At 42.3% G+C, this 20,396-nt stretch overlaps 1 protein-coding gene across 1 annotated transcript in view; it reads left to right on the top strand.

Moving 5' to 3' along the window:
• Positions 1–20,396, top strand: part of plxnb3 (plexin B3) — a 248,172-nt gene that overhangs the window by 194,084 nt on the left and 33,692 nt on the right. The window contains exons 12-22 of the mRNA XM_084333745.1: positions 1,955–2,083; positions 5,876–5,989; positions 8,388–8,484; positions 12,071–12,240; positions 12,676–12,827; positions 13,086–13,194; positions 13,441–13,577; positions 17,934–18,110; positions 18,201–18,366; positions 18,613–18,744; positions 18,912–19,016. Coding sequence (XP_084189871.1) covers positions 1,955–2,083; positions 5,876–5,989; positions 8,388–8,484; positions 12,071–12,240; positions 12,676–12,827; positions 13,086–13,194; positions 13,441–13,577; positions 17,934–18,110; positions 18,201–18,366; positions 18,613–18,744; positions 18,912–19,016 — 1,488 coding nt within the window. The remainder of the gene's footprint in view (positions 1–1,954; positions 2,084–5,875; positions 5,990–8,387; positions 8,485–12,070; positions 12,241–12,675; positions 12,828–13,085; positions 13,195–13,440; positions 13,578–17,933; positions 18,111–18,200; positions 18,367–18,612; positions 18,745–18,911; positions 19,017–20,396) is intronic.

The raw sequence follows: 20,396 nt of genomic DNA, 5'->3' as shown, positions 1-20,396 counted from the left end.
ATGAACGCGCCTGTGCATATGTTAAACGTAAACAAACTGAAACGATAAAACTATACTTCTCCAAATGGTTGCTCCCGTGGGTCGGTTCCGGAAATTACTATCCTAATATGTCGCGTGAACTGCACTTCAATGTTATTACCTGAACTCCAATGTTATTCTCTATATAACGGTAATAGTCTCTCAATGTTCGGCGCACGCAAATACAAACGAGACTTTAAACAGACAAAACAAACATTAATACATATAAGTTAACGTGTGTATATATATCTGACTGTCTTGGATCGCTTTACGTTTAGTCGACCAACATCTGTATTGTTCCAACATCTGTTGCGACAAGGCATTTATACCCTTGATCTATAACTACACATCGTTATTAAAATCATAACGACCGAACCTGACTTCGAAATTTACCAGCGATATATTAGATTATATATACCGTTTAATCATTACTCTCGGTCTCTTTTACTCGCGACTAATGTCCTGTTTAATGTACTTTCCGCGACTGATGTCCCGTTTAATGTACATTCACGTACTCTCGGGACATCGCGTAATCATGTACTAACTAGGACATCGCGTGATAATCTTCCCGCTATCTGTATTGATCAATTGGTTAATTTAATCCAAAATACATCGTTTTCAGGAAAGGAAGAGATTGTGGGCTTAGTTTGAGGTTGAAACAATGTTATGACGCTACTCTGGTAATTTCTAATTATGATTCTATCCGCTTCTCGGTCCTACTTCCCGCCTCTTTGCAAAGGAATCACAGAACGTTTTTAACAGAGTAGCGTTTTCCAAGGATATCACATCATAATAAGCTCACGTATCTATTTTGTTGCCTATATTTTTAGTCTGCATCAGCTAGACTAGGGGTAGCAATCCAACAACCTGTGTGGTGTGCCTTAACTTTTGGTCGGCTCCGACTCGACCTGGAATAGCACTTCAACCATTGTGCCTAAACTTTTTGGGACTAGCACATATAACCCATCCTTTCAGAACCTCCTGATAAGGACCCAGGTGCACGCGCGCCCTGGTAACGATTCTCAATACAGATCAGATATATTAATGCACATTATTCCTACTCAGCCATGGTCTCAATATTTGACAACATTCTGTAATATTCACCTGGCACAGAGAAAAGCGGGAAGATTTGAATTCCTTCCATACATTTTTGGTCGACCATCCTATTATACTCACTTTTCTCTGTATAGTTGAATGATACAGCACGCCGGGAGGACGCAAAAAGTCCGTCACAAGTTCGTAGACGCCAATTGTGGGATATTTGTGGATATCCTGATGAAGAATGTCTCAGTCAACCGAGGCTTGGATAATAACAAGGTTTATTAACCAAGCAGATAGAATACATAGAGAGAATGGCTGAGGCTCTCGCCCCAGGTGATCAGCTGAAATTACCCAGGTAAGACCCTTATTGTGGTCGGGAAGAGCCCTTTATAGTTCAACAAAGGGGGTGTGTGGTCCCATTTGATAGGTCAGATGGGGGGGAGGGGGTACAGGTTTGGGGGGGGGGGTACAGGTAATGGGGACACAGGGGAGGGGAGTGTCTTATTCCACAGAGAGGGGGGGGGGGCACAGGTAAAGGGAACACAGGGAGGGGGATATATTTACATGAGGACATAATTATACCACACTTACATCTATCAGCTTATAATACGCATTTCACATTCACATTTCCCGGTGGAAAGCAGATGACATTGGCGAAATTGACGTTAAATGTCTCATTAAATACTTAAGCTACAAACTTAGAACTGTTCTAACAGCATAATATGAATGTGACTAAAGGATTTGCTGTGAGGAAATGTTTTAATGCATAGCTTGATTAACTTGTCCTCCTCACAACAGAACAAGTTGATTAGTTTTATATGTGATTATCACATGGCCTCCTCACAACAGAACAATAGAAAATCAGCAGAATGTCTCTTAACCTTAATGTCCATAGGAGCAGTCATTTCCCAGTTCAGGCCCCACCTCCTGTCCAGTGGTCGTCTCTCTACAGGGGACAGGTCTGGTTCCCATGGGCGTTTCCACCTCCCTGATGCTGCTGGCTACAAACATGGAGCTTTACTCTGTAAGTAACACAAGATATCTCCCTATTTCTCTATTATGTTGCCATATAAACGGTGTACAAACCATTGCAATCAGGAGAGACTAACCTTACGAAATTTAAACAAGCTTTATTTCAATACAATATTTGAAAGTTGACGTTCTGCCAGGCACCGGCCAACGTGGAATAATGAATAGGCTACATTTGATTCAAATGATAATCGGAAAGGCGGACGCTGTAAATTAATCGATATGCTGGCGGAATGCCACTGTGCAAAAACAGCCAGGTAGAATCGTGCAGTTTGGAATTCGAGAAAGCAGGAGCAAGCGGGAGCAATACGAGTATAGGACACATAGCCTACTGAGTGCATGTGGTGTCGATTGCAATTAATGATTGACAAATGTCACGATACAAATGCAATTTAGGGAGGAGATAAAAGGTCCATGAGAAAGGTGTATAATGACCCAATGTACCATATTGAGTCTGGAGGAGAGAGAATCTCTTGGATCTGTGATCAAATACGTAGGTTCCTGTAGGATGCTGTTCTTCTAAAGACATGGCAACATGATGGATGAATGAAGCTGGCGATAGACGGCATGAAAGCCTGCTAATGATGCTCACGCAGAGTATTGATTACTGATAAGGCTGTCAATCGATACAAATATTTAATCTGATTAACTCATTCAGCGCCAGACCCGATGATAGTCGGGTTAACTAGCCGACCGTTCAGGGTCAATCACGAGTATAGTCGGGTTTTAATCGTTATTTCTTTTATTAGCGATATCCATTCATTTTCATCCATCCAGCCTGATGTTATCATTGGGAATGGGTCTGAGCTCGCAAAAGGGCAAATACCGCCGCCTACGCCTTCCAGCTGGTATTGCACTCCATTAGGAATGGTGTAGTTTCTTTTCTGGGACGATCCGAGCGGCGAAATTTATTAGTATCCCAAACTATATATAACGCTCGGTAATGTGCGACGGACCTCCACAAGCAGTATTTGGAATGGCGATCAGATAATTGGATTATTTCTTTTGCATTACATCAGATACCAGATAAGAACATTATATATAAAAGCTTGCGTTGATCTGATATGTCTTTCTACCCCGATCGAAGCTGTCTCTGTGTGTGTGGCTGTGTGCCGTTGGGTGGGAGGAGGTGCCGGGGGAGCCCCGCGGTCCAGGGCTCTTTTCATTCTTGCATGAGGAAGGATAATAATGATGATCTAGCGTTGATTTCAGGAAGATTCGATAATCAGGCGAAAAATTACGTGTTTAGTGTATTCCACTAAAGGGCTATTATCGCGTCTTTTCCTGGAATTACTAAGAATCACCAAAACTATACTCATATTCAAAACGGTATAAAACGGAAATGTACCGATGAAAAAACAATCCGTTTTGTACATGTTGACTGGAAGTAACTCACTGATAATCGACGGGTGTATTAGACCCATAGCTATAATTTAAGATATATTTTAAGCACTCGCAAATCTCGCAGTCCCCCCATTGATTAAAGCGGTGGCTTTCTAGCGCCCTCTCGCGCATTAAGCAATGGCGCAGAATGAGTTAATCGCATATTTTTTATCTGTTCTAAATCGACCTTAAACGGATCTTTTTCAAGTTTTAATACTCTTATCAACATGAGAGTCAACAAATGCTTGCTTTATGCAGCCATTTAACACAAAAGGATGACCCTCATGCATTGAAGATTTGCATCAAATTCAAAACAGAGTGATGCACAAAATAACTTAAAGGGGAACTATCTTATAAATGGCCTTTTCCAGTGTTTAGCATTGTTTTCTAGCTATGTGGGTTCATATTAATGGAGTCTATGTCTCTAAATCTCATTTTGGCGCATTCTTCCAATTCACATCTCACAATATTCTCCCTCACTGAACTGAGTCATCTGAAACTTAGCGTATCTTGGACGTCCAACAATTCTCATCTGCATAATAACGGCCCCTCTATGGTTGTAGCGCAACCATTCGCTCAACAACAGAGCGAGTGGAAATACCGACACTTCCTCAAACGGGTTGACGTGCGAGAGCTTCTCTCTCTCGGGGAAACACACGCATTTACACACAACCTCCCGACCTCGCGCGGGGCAGGAGCTTCTCTCTCTCGGGGAAACACACGCGCATTTACACACAACCTCCCGACCGTGCGCGGGGCAGGAGCTTCTCCACTCGCATATCACTGTCTCCACTCGCATAGCATGCTCCCACGCGTGCGCCCATATTTCGATCCGTGCAATAATATTCACAGGGGTATATATTGTCATTTGAAACAAGTTACCAATGCATTGTCCCGTGGGATTATGCCCCCTGCGGCGAAATTTATTAGTATCCCAAACTATATTCATATTAAAAACGGTATAAAACGGAAATGTACGGATGAAAAAATGTGCACGTTAACTGGAAGCAACTCACTGACACTCAACGGCGTTATTAGACCCATAGCTATACTATAAAATATAGGTTTAGCTCTAAAAACTACAACTACGTTTACATGGGGTTAATGGATGGCAATCAATGTGTTAAAAGAAAATAATAATTTAAAACAATGAATAAAGTGTGCATGAAATAATAGGGGAATGAAAACGTTAGGAACTTGTTACATTCACCCACACAAGGGCTGAGGACTCACCCCACCCCCCCCCCCCCGCCCCCCCCCCCCTCTCTCTCACACACACTCTCCCAGCTCTCTTTCTCCCTTGCCCCTTCCTCATCTCTCTCACCCCCCTCTCTCTCTCTCTCTCTCTCTCTCTCTCTCTTCTCTCTCTCTCTCTCTCTCTCTCTCTCTCTCTCTCTCTCTCTCTCTCTCTCTCTCTCTCTCTCTCTCTCTCTCTCTCTCTCTCTCTAGTAACGTTAAAAGAATTGGGTGTTAACTTTGACAGCCTTACTGATAATGTGAACAAACACAGCCTTTGAATTAGCCATAGTGGGGGTCCATATGAGAATGTACTTATGAATGGAGACCACGTGGCCAGTTTTCCCCCTGACACTGATTCAGAGTTCTCCTGGAGACAAAGGTATGTCTCCAGAGACTAATCTGAAAAAGCAAACATGTTAGGAACATTATGGTGATGAGGCATGATAAGCCAACTGGATGATAATCGTGCATAATGTGTCGCAATCTAAACAATTTGAGTTACTAAAAACCGCAATGGCAATGCAGGTGACATTGTGTGATAATGATTTAGAGCGCCAGGTCGCAGTGACCAAGTGCAGGTTGAAACCATGTGAGAATGTTGAGCTAATGGGCTGTGGAACCTCCAGCAGCAAGACGTGGAGTGCAGGGTGAAAGCACCTGGTGATACTTACCTTAGCCAGTGATAGATGATTGGTAAAGCAAGCTGAACACTGTGGAATCAGCCCAGGTGATATATACGCATTGATTATTGAGAATGGTCTGTCTGAGAGTGCAAAATGAAAGCATGATGCTTGAGCCCTGCTGTGCATCGACTGGAAGTCAATCAATTGAGTGGGAGGGGGGAAAAGCTACCATCTCCAAATCCCCCTGCATGCTACAACCAAAACGCTGTGAAATGGTAGCCAAGATGAAGGTCCACATTGCTGAAAAAGAAAGAATAGTTAGTAGGTTAAAGCTGTTAGTTGAAGATGATTAAATGAGGCACAGGGAAACTGACTGACTGACTGACTGACTGACTGACTGACTGACTGACTGACTGACTGACTGACTGACTGACTGACTGACTGACTGACTGACTGACTGACTGACTGACTGACTGACTGACTGACTGACTACATACCGTAATACATAATACATATGAATGATTTGATCTCTATGTTTTCAGGACTCAGAGTCTGAGTATGAGTGTGTGGTGGAGATAGAGGGGAACCAGTTCATCCTGTCTGCTACTGGAGAGAAAAGACAGAACATACACATCTTCACCTGCTCCGCCCACCAGGTAATACACACTAACATACACACCTTCACCTGCTCTGCTCACCAGGTAATACACACTAACATACACACCTTCATCTGCTCCGCCCACCAGGTAATACACACTAACATACACACCTTCACCTGCTCTGCCCACCAGGTAATACACACTAACATACACACCTTCATCTTCTCCGCCCACCAGGTAATACACACTAACATATAGGGCTGAACGATTAATCGATTTGGAATGATGCAATTATCAAATTGCAAAAAAAAAATTATCGCAATTTATTATTTTATTTATATATAAAGGGGGTGGGGGGTCGTTTCTGATTATTTGATTGTCAGTAACGGCATTCGTATTGAACACTAAAAACTAGAGGTGGGCATAGATTAATTTTTTTTAATCTAGATTAATCTATCTGCAATCCTGGATTTAATCTAGATTAATCTAGATTAAAATGACTAAAAAAAAAAAAAAAAAAACCTGCCGAAGGCATTCAAAATGTGTGTTCTACCCAAATAATGACCAGAAGTAAGTCCTTACTTTTTCTTTCCTCCTTATGTTTCTCAGGCCAGGTGGCCCATTACACCATGAGCCCATCTACCGTTTCCAAAATGCATTACAGACTGTTTTATTTGAAGTTGTTTTATTCAGAAGTTAACACAAATAAATAATATAACCAGTACAGTACAGTATCTAGCACTCTCAGGAGCAAAACAGAAAGAATCATTTCAAACTTGAACTATGTGACATGGCTTGAATCAACTGCTCCAGTGGAGTTGCTCAGTGGCCAATGGTGTCAACTGTGGTTGTACTGGGCAGCTCCCAGGTGTGAATGGAACTGTGTGAATGTGAAGCAGGGCGTTCCTGAAAAAGAACATCTGTGCTCAGCGAACCTACCCTGGGTAAATAAAGTATTTTTTTTTTGTTTTTGTTTTTTTAAGATTAATGCGTTAATTATATTATCGCGCGATACTAGTATAGCGTTAACGCAGCACGTTAACGCCGTTAACGGCCCAGCTCTACTAAAAACGCTTATCAGCCCGATCGGTATAAAAGCATTGCAGGATCAAGCAAAAATGTACGTCAGATCGTCCTTAATAATATTCCAATTGTTTGATCGCCATCTGGTACATCCAATGTCCATTTGGCCCACGGCATAACCCACCACAACATGGATCAAACAAGGAAAAGTGAGACCGAAGACATTTGGCCGTTACACAGGCCAAGATACAAGGTTACAAAGGGTGCTTGATACCGCCATCTAGCTGGATGCGGCCGGTATTACATTTTGGCGACCTCAGACCCATTCTCTATGGTAACACCAAGGTCCCTGGATGAATAATGAATACAAATATCGAATAAAGGAATAAACTACCAATACCCGAGAAATCTCGAGTCTGGCGCCCAACGCATGGCGAGTTAACCCGATTTATCTCGGGTTTGGTTCTCCATTGAGTTAATGTATTTCAATGTGGAAATAAGGAATATCAAAATAAAAGCACGTTGTTGAACTTGATCATGCATATTTATTAGAAAATGAAATTACAGCACTATGTTATTGTTGTGGAATATTTTAAATAAGCCAAGACAGTATGGAATGCCCTCCCTGACTACCTCAGAGCACCACAGACCACTGCTTCCTTTAAAAGAGAACTTAAAACATACTTCTTCACGTAAGCCTTCCCTTAGTTTTAACCTTTTTATACATGCCTTGTGTGTTTTATCCCTTTTTTTATGCTTTTATGTCTTGTTTTTTAATTGCCTATGTTTTTAAAGTCTGTTTTTACTCTGTAGCACTCTGAGATTTGGTTTCCAAATATAGAGTGCACTATAAATCGAATGTATTATTATTATTATAACTGTAGAAAATCAGATGAGTCAAATTGTATAAAAAGAACATCGTTTTATTTCTGTGGCCACAGAGTCTCAGTTCGATACAGAGAGTGGAAGACATTCTGCGAAGTGAGCCCAGAGTGTTGTAATAGATAGATTAGAGATAATCAACATGAAAAACAAAGTGCATTCCCTAGAAATAATAAAATACATAATATATCATAAATAATGTTCACAGCGGTTATTTCTAACAGCAGCTTAAACACTTATTATTCCAGAAAGAGACTTGAGGCGTGACTTAGACTTGTGCCCAAAAATGTTAGACTTGACTTGGACTTGCATAAAATGACTTGTGAGCATCTCTGTGCGCGTACACATACACACACAAAGATATTGTACATAATATCATTTTAATTAACCAACTCATCTTTCTCTCTCTCTCTCTCTCTCTCTCTCTCTCTCTCTCTCTCTCTCCCCCCCCCCCTTCTCTCTCTCTCTGTACCCCCCCTTCTCTCTCTCTCTCTCTCTCTCTCTCTCTCTCTCTCTCTGTACCCCCCCTTCTCTCTCTCTCTCTCTCTAGTTCCAGTACCCAGTCAGTCATCTCCAGTACTCAGCTGTAGTCTACTTGAGGAGGAAGAGAGGCTCGTTACGCATCGATACACTGCCCAATCTGAGACGTAAGCATCAGCATGTGTTTGTGTGTTTTTACAAAACAAAATAATCAGATTAGTCAAAGTCTTCCAACCATTGATTTCTGATCATTTCCTTTAAAAGTGAATGGCAATACTAGAAGTCAAAGAGATCATTCAAATTCTATTCATCTATTTATATTTGCCACTCAAATAATCATGGTACAATTGATAAATCTGTCTTACAAATGAAGAAATACATTTTGATGTAGCCTAATTGTATAGTATATGGGGGCCACCATTTTGCAGTCATGGGTACACACATCAATGCCTTGATAGAAAACTTCCCTACATGCTTATTACATGCTTAGGTCAAGATGTTGGACTAGTTCACTACATGCTTAGGTCAAGCTGTTGGACTAGTTCACTACATGCTTAGGTCAAGCTGTTGGACTAGTTCACTACATGCTTATTACATGCTTAGGTCAAGCTGTTGGACTAGTTCACTACATGCTTAGTTAGTACATGCTTGGGTCAAGCTGTGCCAGGTGGGCTTTGGAACCATTGTCATGTTTATAATCATTAGCTGGTAGAAAAACATAAATGTCCACTCTCTAAGGCGGCTGGGTGGCGCAGCGGACATTGCGCTCGTCACCAACGCAAGAGACACCGGGTTCGACTCCGGCTATCGGCGTTGCCTCCGGCTTGGGCCAGTCGTCATACTAACTGATTTGGCAGAGTTAGTGGGTGGAAGTCGATGGGTGGTAATCTGGACGTTGTGGACAGCGACCCCTACAGGTCGGTTGGGGCGCCTGCACAGCAGAGACAGGAAATGGCGGGGGTAGTGTGAGCCTCCCACACGTTACACCTCGCCACTGAGAGTCCGCGCTGGCAGGTGAAAATATGTGACAGGCTGCCTCCTCGTGTATCGGAGGGGACACGTGATGCAAGGCTTTTTTTTTTTTTTTTCACTTTTTCTCCCATTTTCTATATTTTCTCCCATCCCAATTTCGTATCATCCAATTCAACCCTCCCCTGTCACGAACGCTGTTTCTTGCCTCCCACAAGCCGGCTGCAATGTGGACTAAGTCATGCATAGCACAAGTCCCCTCCGGTACTTGAGGTAACAGCAGTCACCTGCACAGCTCGATCTCTCAGTGGCGAGGAGTAACACGTGGGAGGCTCACGCTGCCCCCGACACTTCCTGATTCTACTGCGCAGGCGCACCAACCAACCTGTAGGAGTCGCTGTCCACAACGCCCGATCCCCACCCATCAGTTTCCCACCCCCTAATACGGCCAATGTGTATTAGTATGAACGACCAGCTAAACTGAAAGCAATGTGGAGCGCTGGGCTCGAACAGGCAAGCCCAGCGTCTCCGTCATTCGTGGCGAGCGCCTTGCCCACTACGCCACGTAGCCGCCCTACATGATGCAAGGCTTCTATCCTCCCTACAACCGGCCAGTGGGGGACATATGCGAGCAACGTTCAAGACAGGGGAGGGGAGAATTGGCACAGCGGGTAATTGGGATGGGAGAAAAATTGAAAAAGAGGAGAAAAAGTGGATAAAAAAAATGCCACTCTCTCGAAAGTACATAAAAATAATGTTATAAAGACGAATAACAGATTGTTATTAAGATGAATAACAGAATGTTATAAACACATAAAGACACAACAGAATGTTATAACGACACAAGATAATATTATAAAGACTCAACAGAATGTTATAAATACCTATAACAGAATAAGAGAATGTTATAAAGATACATAACAGAATGTTATAAAGACTCATAAATAAAAAATTTAAATGGTGCATTTATATAGCGCTTTTATCCAAAGCGCTTTACAATCTTGTTCCTCACATTCACTCAGACACCGATGGCGGAGGCAACCATGCAAGGTGCCAACCTGCACATCAGGAGCAATTAGGGGTTAACACTTTGAGTGCCACACCGGGTTTTCCTTTTTACCCCCTCGATGCCACGGTCCACTTCAATGTTAACGTTAATATCGCCTAATCTATGTTTTAAATTATGGCTATGTGTCTAATCTGCCCGTCGCTTATCAAAGACTATTTGCCAGTCAGTGCTGTCAAGGCAGATTGGTTTTTTATCGCTTCATTTCCGTTTCAGAGCATTTTGAAAAGCACCCGTTTTTAAATAAAAAACAGTTCATTCTAGACCATTCTGTGATAATAGTCTTTTACTGGAATATTCCAGAACGTCGATATTCGTCGGCCTATTTATGAATCGTTTTCAAATAAACGCTAGATGGTCAATATTATACGTGCACGCAAGCACATTTGCGCCGCGCACGGATAATCGGCGTGTTCATTTCCTCTTGGACTTTTCCAGTGAAACCGAAAGAGCCCATTTCACAAAACAGCCCATATCTTCATCAAGATTTGTCTGATTATCCTAACACTGATAACATAGATTCCTTACCTGACATCAGATGGTATCCAACTGGTATATTCCAATTCCTGATCACCATTCGAAAAAACCGATAAGTGTATGGATCCAACGTGTATACAGTGCAGTACATGATTCCGCGGGGCTGAGAGGCTCCAGAATGAACTGTGGTAACCCCGGCTGGATCAGTGGACTGGAAAATGTGGAGTACCGGATTTTTTTCCCCATCCATTTTCATTGAGTCCATTCCAAAATCCCTTATGTCATCTGGGAGACGATAGGGGGCGCTTTTTTGCACATATGATCGGCGGCGGTGCTCGGGTATACTCGGGTAGGCTCGCGTGATGCAATATGATTTCAGATCGCAAAAAAAAAAATTTAAAAAAAATCAGAGAAATCTCGTGAGTGGCTTTCAACATAACTATTGGAAACCCGAGATATCTCGTGTGTGGCAGTTAAAGTGTTAAGTGTCTTGCTCAAGGACACATCGACACGCTGCCCGGGGAATTTAACCGGGAACCTTCTGACTACCAGGCGACTGATCTACCTCCTGAGCCACTGTTGCCACATAACATAATGTTATAAAGACATAAGAGAATGTTATAAAGGCACATAACAGAATGTTATGAAGACATAAGAAAATGTTATAACAACACGAGAATGTTATAAAGATGCATAACAGAATGTTATAAAGACAAGAGAATGTTATACAAATATAATAGAATGTTATACAGACACATAGCATTATTTTATGAAGACTCATAATAGAATGTTATAAATACACGTAACATAATGTTATGAAGACTCATAACAGAATGTTATAAATACATAAGAGAATGTTATAAAGACACAAGAGAATGTTATACATACATAAAATTACTTTATAAAGACATAACAGAATGTTATAAAAACACATAACAGAATGTTATGAAGACACAAGAGAATGTTATACATACATAAAATAACTTTATAAAGAGATAACAGAATGTTATAAAAACGCATAACAGAATGTTATGAAGACACAAGAGAATGTTATACATACATAAAATAACTTTATAAAGAGATAACAGAATGTTATAAAAACGCATAACAGAATGTTATGAAGACACAAGAGAATGTTATAAAGTCATAACATAATGTTATAAAGACATAACAGAATGTTGTAAAGATGTATCAGAATGTTGTGAAGAACAGAAGCTGAATCTGTTTTCTCTATCTTCCAGTGCATCTGTATGACTGCTCAGCTGGCCAGTCAGACTGCTCCCAGTGCAGGGCGGTGCCAGCAGAGTATGGTTGTGTCTGGTGCTCTGGAAGTCCCACCCCTGCCTGTGTCTACAACCAATCATGTTCCAGTGGGCCAGTGGACACATGTCCACCCCCACAAATCACACAGGTTAGAACTTGTCCTAGTCTGGTCAACTACCCCTGTACTAGTTGAATTATTAATATGGACTGTTCTAGTGTTAAATATGAATATGGACTGTTCTAGTGTTAAATATGAATATGGGCCGTTATAATGTTAAATATGAATATGGACTGTCATAATGATAAATATGAATATGGACTGTTCTAGTGTCAAATATGAATATGAACTGTTATAATGTTAAATATGAATATGGACTGTCCTAATGATAAATATGAATATGGACTGTTCTAGTGTTAAATATGAATATGAACTGTGCTAGTGTTAAATATTAATATGGACTGTTCTAGTGTCAAATATGAATATGAACTGTTTTCCATTATATTTATATTTACCCTAATTATATGTATCATTATTTACCTAATTAATTACCCTATATTAAATATAAATATGTCCTGAGTCCAGGTGGTTCCAGTAACTGGTCCATTAGAAGGAGGGATCCTAGTGACCATCAGTGGCTCCAACCTGGGCATGAAATACCAGGATGTAGTTGGTGGAGTGAGTGTGTCGGGGGTCCGGTGTCTACCCCTCCCAAACAGATACATGATATCTACCAGGTACCACACACACGTACTGCCACATTGCCAACTGTATGCCTTTTATATATTATAAACTCCTGTTACCTGTCTGTTGGTATTCTTGACTGTGTGTGTGTGTGTGTGTGTGTGTGTGTGTGTGTGTGTGTGTGTGTGTGTGTGTGTGTGTGTGTGTGTGTGTGTGTGTGTGTGTGTGTGTGTGTGTGTGTGTGTGTGTGTGTGTGTGTGTGTGTGTGTGCCTGTGTGTGCGTGCGTGCATGTGTGCGTACATGTGTGTAGGATAGTGTGTGAGTTACAGCCCAGCAATGAGCAGAGGGAGGGGCCAGTGCTGGTTACCGTTGGAACGGGAACCCTACCTGGGAGATCTACACAGACATTCACCTACCAGGTAACACACACACACACACACACACACACACATTTATATCATATATAAGTCTGGCCCCTGACAAACCTAAAGTGGTATTACATAATGTAATGTTGTCAAACCGCGACTTCCCCGCTTGATACTGCACTTTATTTACATTTTTCGTTTTTTTCTGCTGGCCACACCTCTGGTTCTACTAAGATAATAAATAATAATGATAATAAGTTAATATATATTATAGCTATATTTGTGTATATATCTGTGCAGGACCCCCAGCTGCTTGCTCTAGTGCCTGATAAAGGTCCGGTCTCAGGAGGGACGAGGCTAACGGTCCACGGACAACAGCTGCTGACGGGACAACTTACTGACCTGTCAGCCTATGTAGGACACCAGCCCTGCTATATGTAAGACTAACACTAACCCTGACTAACGTACCTACTAACCAACCTACCTACTAACCCTGACTAACCTACCTACTAACACTAACCCTGACTAACCTACCTACTAACACTAACCCTGACTAACCTACCTACTAACCAACCTACCTACTAACCCTGACTAACCTACCTACTAACACTAACCCTGATTAACCTACCTACTAACTCTAACCCTGACTAACCTACCTACTAACACTAACCCTGACTAACCTACCTACTAACTCTAACCTACCTACTAACCCTAACCCTGACTAACCTACCTACACTAACTACTACCCTGACTAACCTACCTACTAGGCCTGTCCCCGACTAAGGATTTGTATAGTCGACTTTGATTGGCCGAAATTTGCCGATAGTCGACTATCCCGGATGCAATAATTTTTTGGGGGAGGGGATCATTCCATTTGGGCTGTGGGGGGTGTTTAATGTCTGAAGAAGTTGACTGAAGGCTTCTTGTCCTCTGCGAAAGCATGCAATTGGTCCACTGATGGATACATCTTGATATGTCTAGTGTGTGAAATCCTCTTTCAGTGCCTCTGTGCCCTTTTTCTTAGGCAGTTAGCCTCGCAGGTATGTGCGCCATTAGCGTTAGCCACGCTTAAGGCCTCTTTGCTTTTGGAAAGAATGATGGTAAAAAAAAAAATATATATATATACCGGTATACAAACAAATTATGATCTTTTTATAAATTCTTTGCATTCGACTAAGAGGTTGGCAGTCGACTATGGCTCCTTTAGATCGATTATTCGACTATCGAGGTCATCCCTACTACCTACTAACCCTAACTAACCTACCTACACTAACTACTAGGGATGGGAAGATTTTATCGATACGATTCCATTATCGATTCTACTTATCGATCCGATTCTTTATCGATTCCTGGTCAATTTATAATTTACATTAATAAATTGGAAATGCAACAGAACTAAGCTGGTTAGAATAACAACATGCAACTTGACATTTCTGATTGTCATTTATTGTTGAACCCCCATGTCAGAAAAATACAAAAACTGTAAAAAATTTATTAAATTAATGTATTTGAGATTCTCTTAAACTAATTTAATCTATTGAACTGTAGTTGCATTCAACAGGTTGTTATTGCAAAAGAGAATTTGTTATCAATAACCTACCTGTATAAATAAAGGTTAAAAGTAAAAAACATAACTGACACATAAGTAACATGACATCTAGGAAAGCAATTCACCTACCGAAATTCTGAGGCTTCTATCTCCTCTGATGTCGCACGCGCGTGCACACACACACACACACACACACACACACACACACACACACACACACACACACAGAGAGAGACGGCTCCCTCCCCTGAGAGCCCCCACCCGTGCCAGCTCAGTGTTCTGTCATCATGAGCATGGCTATTTAGCTAGCTAGCCGCTAACGTTAGTGAATGACTAGTCTAGGATGCAAAGCACTTTCACTTTTCACTGCACATAAAAACAGTGCGATTTTGAGCCCTTTAGGTTTTCCTAGTCAAGGAATCAAATAGTCTGCTAGGGCTGCATGCGTGGCGCTAACGTTATTGTTTTAAAATGCGCAACTGTCGGAAAAACATGGTATCGTTAAGAGGAATCGATAGTCACGGAGGCATGCGATTACAGGAATCGGACAGTTCTCGATTCCCATCCTTACTAACTACTACCCTGACTAACCTACCTACTAACTCTAACCCTGACTAACCTACCTACTAACACTAACCCTAACCAACGTACCTACACTAACTACTACCCTGACTAACTCAAATCAAATCAAATTTATTTGTAAGGCCCGACAACACACGTTAATGTCCCCAGGGGCCGGACACGTCTTCTTTAAACAAGTCTAGAAGAAACATCAAAATAAGTCAAGAACAAAACAAGAACACCATAAAGTAAATTTTTTTTTTAAATAAATGCAAAATAAAATGCAACACTCCCAGACATACCCCACGCGAAGGTAAGGAAAAACTCACTAAAACCTAGCAATAGGAAAAAATGCACCACAGGCAATGTGGAGGAGAGAAACCTTAGAAGGGCCATTCAAGGGGGGATCTCCCTTCTTAGATGTCGGTGATAGTAGTGTTGCAGTAAAACAGGCGAAGAGTTGGTAAGCATGCACACATATGCGTAGTGAAACGCAGATAAGTGCATGCGATTGCAACTGAACATTTTGAAAGATTAAAGATAGAGCTGATAGCGATAGCAACTGAACATTTTGAAGGATTAAAAATAGAGCTGATAGCGATAGCAACTGAACATTTTGAAGGATTAAAGATAGAGCTGATAGCGGATCTATTTGAGGCACAGGGACGCATCCTCCCTACCTACCTAGCTACTAACCCTAACTAACCTACCTACACTAACTACCCTACCTACTAACCCTAACCCTGACTAACCTACCTACACTAACTACCCTACCTGTAACTGAGGGGTTACAAAACCCTGACTGTATTAAAGATTGTGATAGATTAAACCACTGCTAGTTATGTACTTTAATTACTGGCCAGACAGTACATCAAATATAGATGGTGAACACCCACAAGAACACGGCATTGACAAAGAAATAGTATTTGAGGGTAATTTATTATTATTAGGCAACATTAGGTTACAGAATGAGAATTAGGGTCGCGCTTGTATGGCGAAGAATATACGTAAAGTCAGTCAATAGCATGAGTCACTAAGAATAGCAGGAATCCTACGATGGGTCTAAGTTGACACCACCTGTCGTATAGTAGCAACTATATAGGGCAACACTGGTACCGCCTGGAGACAATGGGTTCCCTCCGGGGGTGTAAGGCCTGGAGGGTAGAGGAATGTTCGGGTACTCAGTCTGATTCAATGAGGAATAAAGAGACTCCAGGTACAGGAGTCGGTCCTTGTAAACTCCCTTGATCAGCAGCAAAGTAATAATTGTAATCCAAATGCTCGACAGCATTGATGACAGCTAGCCAGCCTCCGTCCACGAGGCCGGCCCGAGTTGTAATCCTCACGAGGTTGAATCCCAAACGACAGTGGAAATCAACGATGCTCTTCTCCGGGTACCATGTTCCAAATCAATATAATCCAACCAGTAATGGTTCTGCAATCGCCAACGCCGATTCTCCTGTGTACATGTCCAACGGTTCTCCGCCTAGGACTCCTCGGGTGTGGGCGACGTATTTAGGCCACACACCCTGGCTAAGTACACTAGCTAAAGACACGACGAACCGCTGGGTAATGCTACACACGAACGAACTGTGGCCGCACGATATACAATAAATGAACGACTATTTACTTCACATTAGATTAGGTCGAACTCGACGTTACTTTACTAAACTATTCGCACGTGGTTCTCAATGCTCTGTTAGACGCAAGGTTGCTCACTTCACTGCACGTTGACTCGTGGTGAAGGTGGGTAAGGTACTGAACGTTCTCTAACGGTGTGCGCACCTTGCGCTGTATTTATACTTAAGTGAATAACTAGTCCCAAACCGCAGTCTTTGTCTGGTATCAATACGCTGACTCCGGGCATGTTCTGACATGCCTGAACTTGTCTTTGAACCTGCCGTTGGGGGCTTGCGCGCTGGCGCCTGGGGGCGCTGTCCAATAGGAGAGCGAATATTACTCTGGTTTGAACGCAGGTAAAGGGATATTCCGTGTATATATATAAATAATATACAAAGTATATCAAACAATAAAGGTAGATTCTCAGTTTAATCTGGCCCTTCACAACACTACCTACTAACCCTAACCCTGACTAACCTACCGTAACTAACCCTAACCCTGACTAACCTACCTACTAACCCTAACCAACCTACCTACACTAACTACTACCCTGACTAACCTACCTACTAACTCTAACTAACCAACCTACTAACTCTAACCCTGACTAACCTACCTACTAACCCTAACCAACCTACCTACACTAACTACTACCCTGACTAACCTACCTACTAACCCTAACCAACCTACCTACACTAACTACTACCCCAACCAACCTACTAGCCCTAACCTACTAACTCTAACCTACCTACACTAGCTACTACCCTGACTAACCTACCTACACTAGCTACTAACCTACCTACTCTAGCCTCTCGTCTCCTTCCATCCCCTCTCCTCTCCTCCTGTCCTCTCCTTCTATCCTCTCTTATCCACTCCTCTCCTCTCCTCCCCTCTCCTTTCTCTTCCTCTCCTCTCATCTAGTTAAACATTATGAGATTGGTACATTTGATAAATAAAAATTGAGAGGAGATATAAAGTGCATCTTGTCTGTCTGTGAAACTCATGAACGCTTGTCTTCTTTGAAGTAATAATGTGTTTTAATGTCCTGTCCTGTGTTTCCCCCTAGTGTGGAGGAGGTAAATGACACTCTGTTAGTGTGTCAGACTGGTCCCAGTAACAGAACTGCTCAGTTGACCGTTAGGGTTCTATTTGGTAAAGCTGAGAGAACTGTCCCCAAAGCTGTCTACCGTTACCTTGATGACCCCGTCATCACTGATGCCACACCCGCCGAGAGCTTCTACGAGTAAGTGAATTCATGACCTTTACATCAACTAGAGCCAAGTGGGGGGCCATCAGAGTGACACATGAATAACTTCCTGTTGGTGTGTTCTAGAGGTGGGCGGGCCATCAGGGTGACCGGACAGAACCTGGACGTGGTTCAGCAGCCAATCATATCAGTGTGGGTGGAGCCTGTGGAAGTCCAGAGGGTGAAACGCAGAAGACGATTGGCTCTACTCACTGCTAGGCAACAGCTGGTCTTCAACAGCACCATGGCAACGGTACGACAGCCAATCAGAGAGTGTGATCAATCAGGGAGGATGGCCAATCATGGTTTAATCACTGGATTATAACGATGTGATTGATGATATGCCAGTTCAGATAGGCCTATAAAATAAAACTAATATTGGTCTAATTCATATCTTCTTCATATTCTCTCTCTCTCTCTCTCTCTCTCTCTCTCTCTCTCTCTCTCTCTCTCTCTCTCTCTCTCTCTCTCTCTCTCTCTCTCTCTCTTTCTCTCTCAGGTGTCAGGGCCCTGTATCATTGCCTCTCCATTGGAGATGACCTGTGTGACCCCTAGTGTGACCCCTGACCTGAGGGTGAGGGGCATGTGGTTTCAGCTGGACAACGTCAGGGTCAACTATGAGGACATCAAGGTACCTGTCTGTCTCCTATCTCTCCATCTCTGTCTCCTGTCCGTCTTTCGCTCTCTGTCCGTTGTCTCCTGTCTGTCTCTCTCTCTGTCTCCTGTCTCTCTCTCCGTCTCTGTCTCTCTATCTGTGTAGCTGACCTAGTTGTTGTATTTCTATGCTCTGGTTCTTAGGGTCGTTCCTTCAGCTACTACCCAAACCCAGAGCTCTATCCCCTGAACAGAGATGCTCCTGACACCCCCTACCGCTTCAAACCTGGAGGAGTGATCGCTGTAGAGGTTAGAGACGCACACACACACATACACACACATGCACACATACGTGCACGCATACACACGCGCGCGCGCACACACACGCATATACGCACGCGTGCGCATACACACACACATATACGCACGTGTGTGCATACAGTACACACACACACAAATACACAAGCTACCAGCGGCCAGTAGGGCTGTCCCCGACTAAGGATTTGCTTAGTCGACTTCGATTGGCCGAAATTAGCCGATAGTCAACTATTAGTCGACTATGAAAGAAAAATAATTTGAAAAAAATATATATATATTATTATTATAAATTTTTTTATCATTCCATTTGGGCTGTAGGGTGCTTAATGTCTGAAGGAGTCGACTGAAGGCTTCTTGTCCTCTGCGAAAGCATGCAATTGGTCCACTGATGGATACATCTTGATATCAGGGTGACCACCTGTCCCGCGTTTCGCCAGCCAGCCAGGGAACGTTAAATAAATCGTGAGGGGAAAGAAAGAAAAAAAGTTAAACGCAGGCTGTGTGTTCTCAGTGAGAAGATCCTCCTGCAGCGGTGCTTATTTTGTGCAGTCACAAATCCCGGTGCTAGGTGAAGCATCTACAGTTTAATAAGATTAATAACTAAATGTGCTATATATAGCCTAACGTCGGCGTCGAATATGAAATAAAGGCATTTAAATAATAAATACATTTCTTTCATTTTAATAATCATATATTTTTTTTCCCTCACCTACTTGTCCCGCAGAAGCAGTGCTGCTGTCCTGCGACTGAACAATTTTGACCTGGTGGTCGTCTAGTCTAGTGTGTTCATTAGATGGGTTAAAATCCTCTTTCAGTGCCTCTGTGCCTGTTTTCTTAGGCAGTTAGCCTCTGGTATGTGTGCCATTAGCGTTAGCCACGCTTCTAGGCCTATTTTCTTTTGGAAAGAATGATAAAAAAAATATATTATAATATATATATATATATATTTTTTGCATTCGACTAAGAGGTAGGCAGTCGACTACGGCTCCTTTCGATCGATTAGTCGACTATTCGACTAATAGGGGTCAGCCCTATTGATTGATTGATTGATTGAAAAGTGTATTAACAGATTGCAGAATGGGTACAGTACAGTACAGCTCAATACATACAATTGTTAAGGGGATGCAGACCAGAGAAAGACTTTCGTCTTGTTTACATCAGGGTCCCCCATTTTCAATTCATCATAACATATATGACATACATGACATACAGATAGACAGTACTGCTACATCTATACATTTATGACATACCAGATTTGCAAATACAGTACTGTTTGTGATACAAAAGTGTCCAGAAAAGGAGTGTATATACATTTGGCATAGAAACTGTACATTGGAGGAGGTTGGTTGGGTGGGGTGGGGTTGGGTGGGT

This window comes from Notolepis coatsorum (assembly GCF_963971535.1).
Source record: "Notolepis coatsorum genome assembly, chromosome: 17".
NCBI lineage: Eukaryota > Metazoa > Chordata > Actinopteri > Aulopiformes > Paralepididae > Notolepis > Notolepis coatsorum.
The sequence above is the reverse complement of the archived record's forward strand: the minus strand, read 5'-3'. Positions and strand labels throughout refer to the sequence as shown.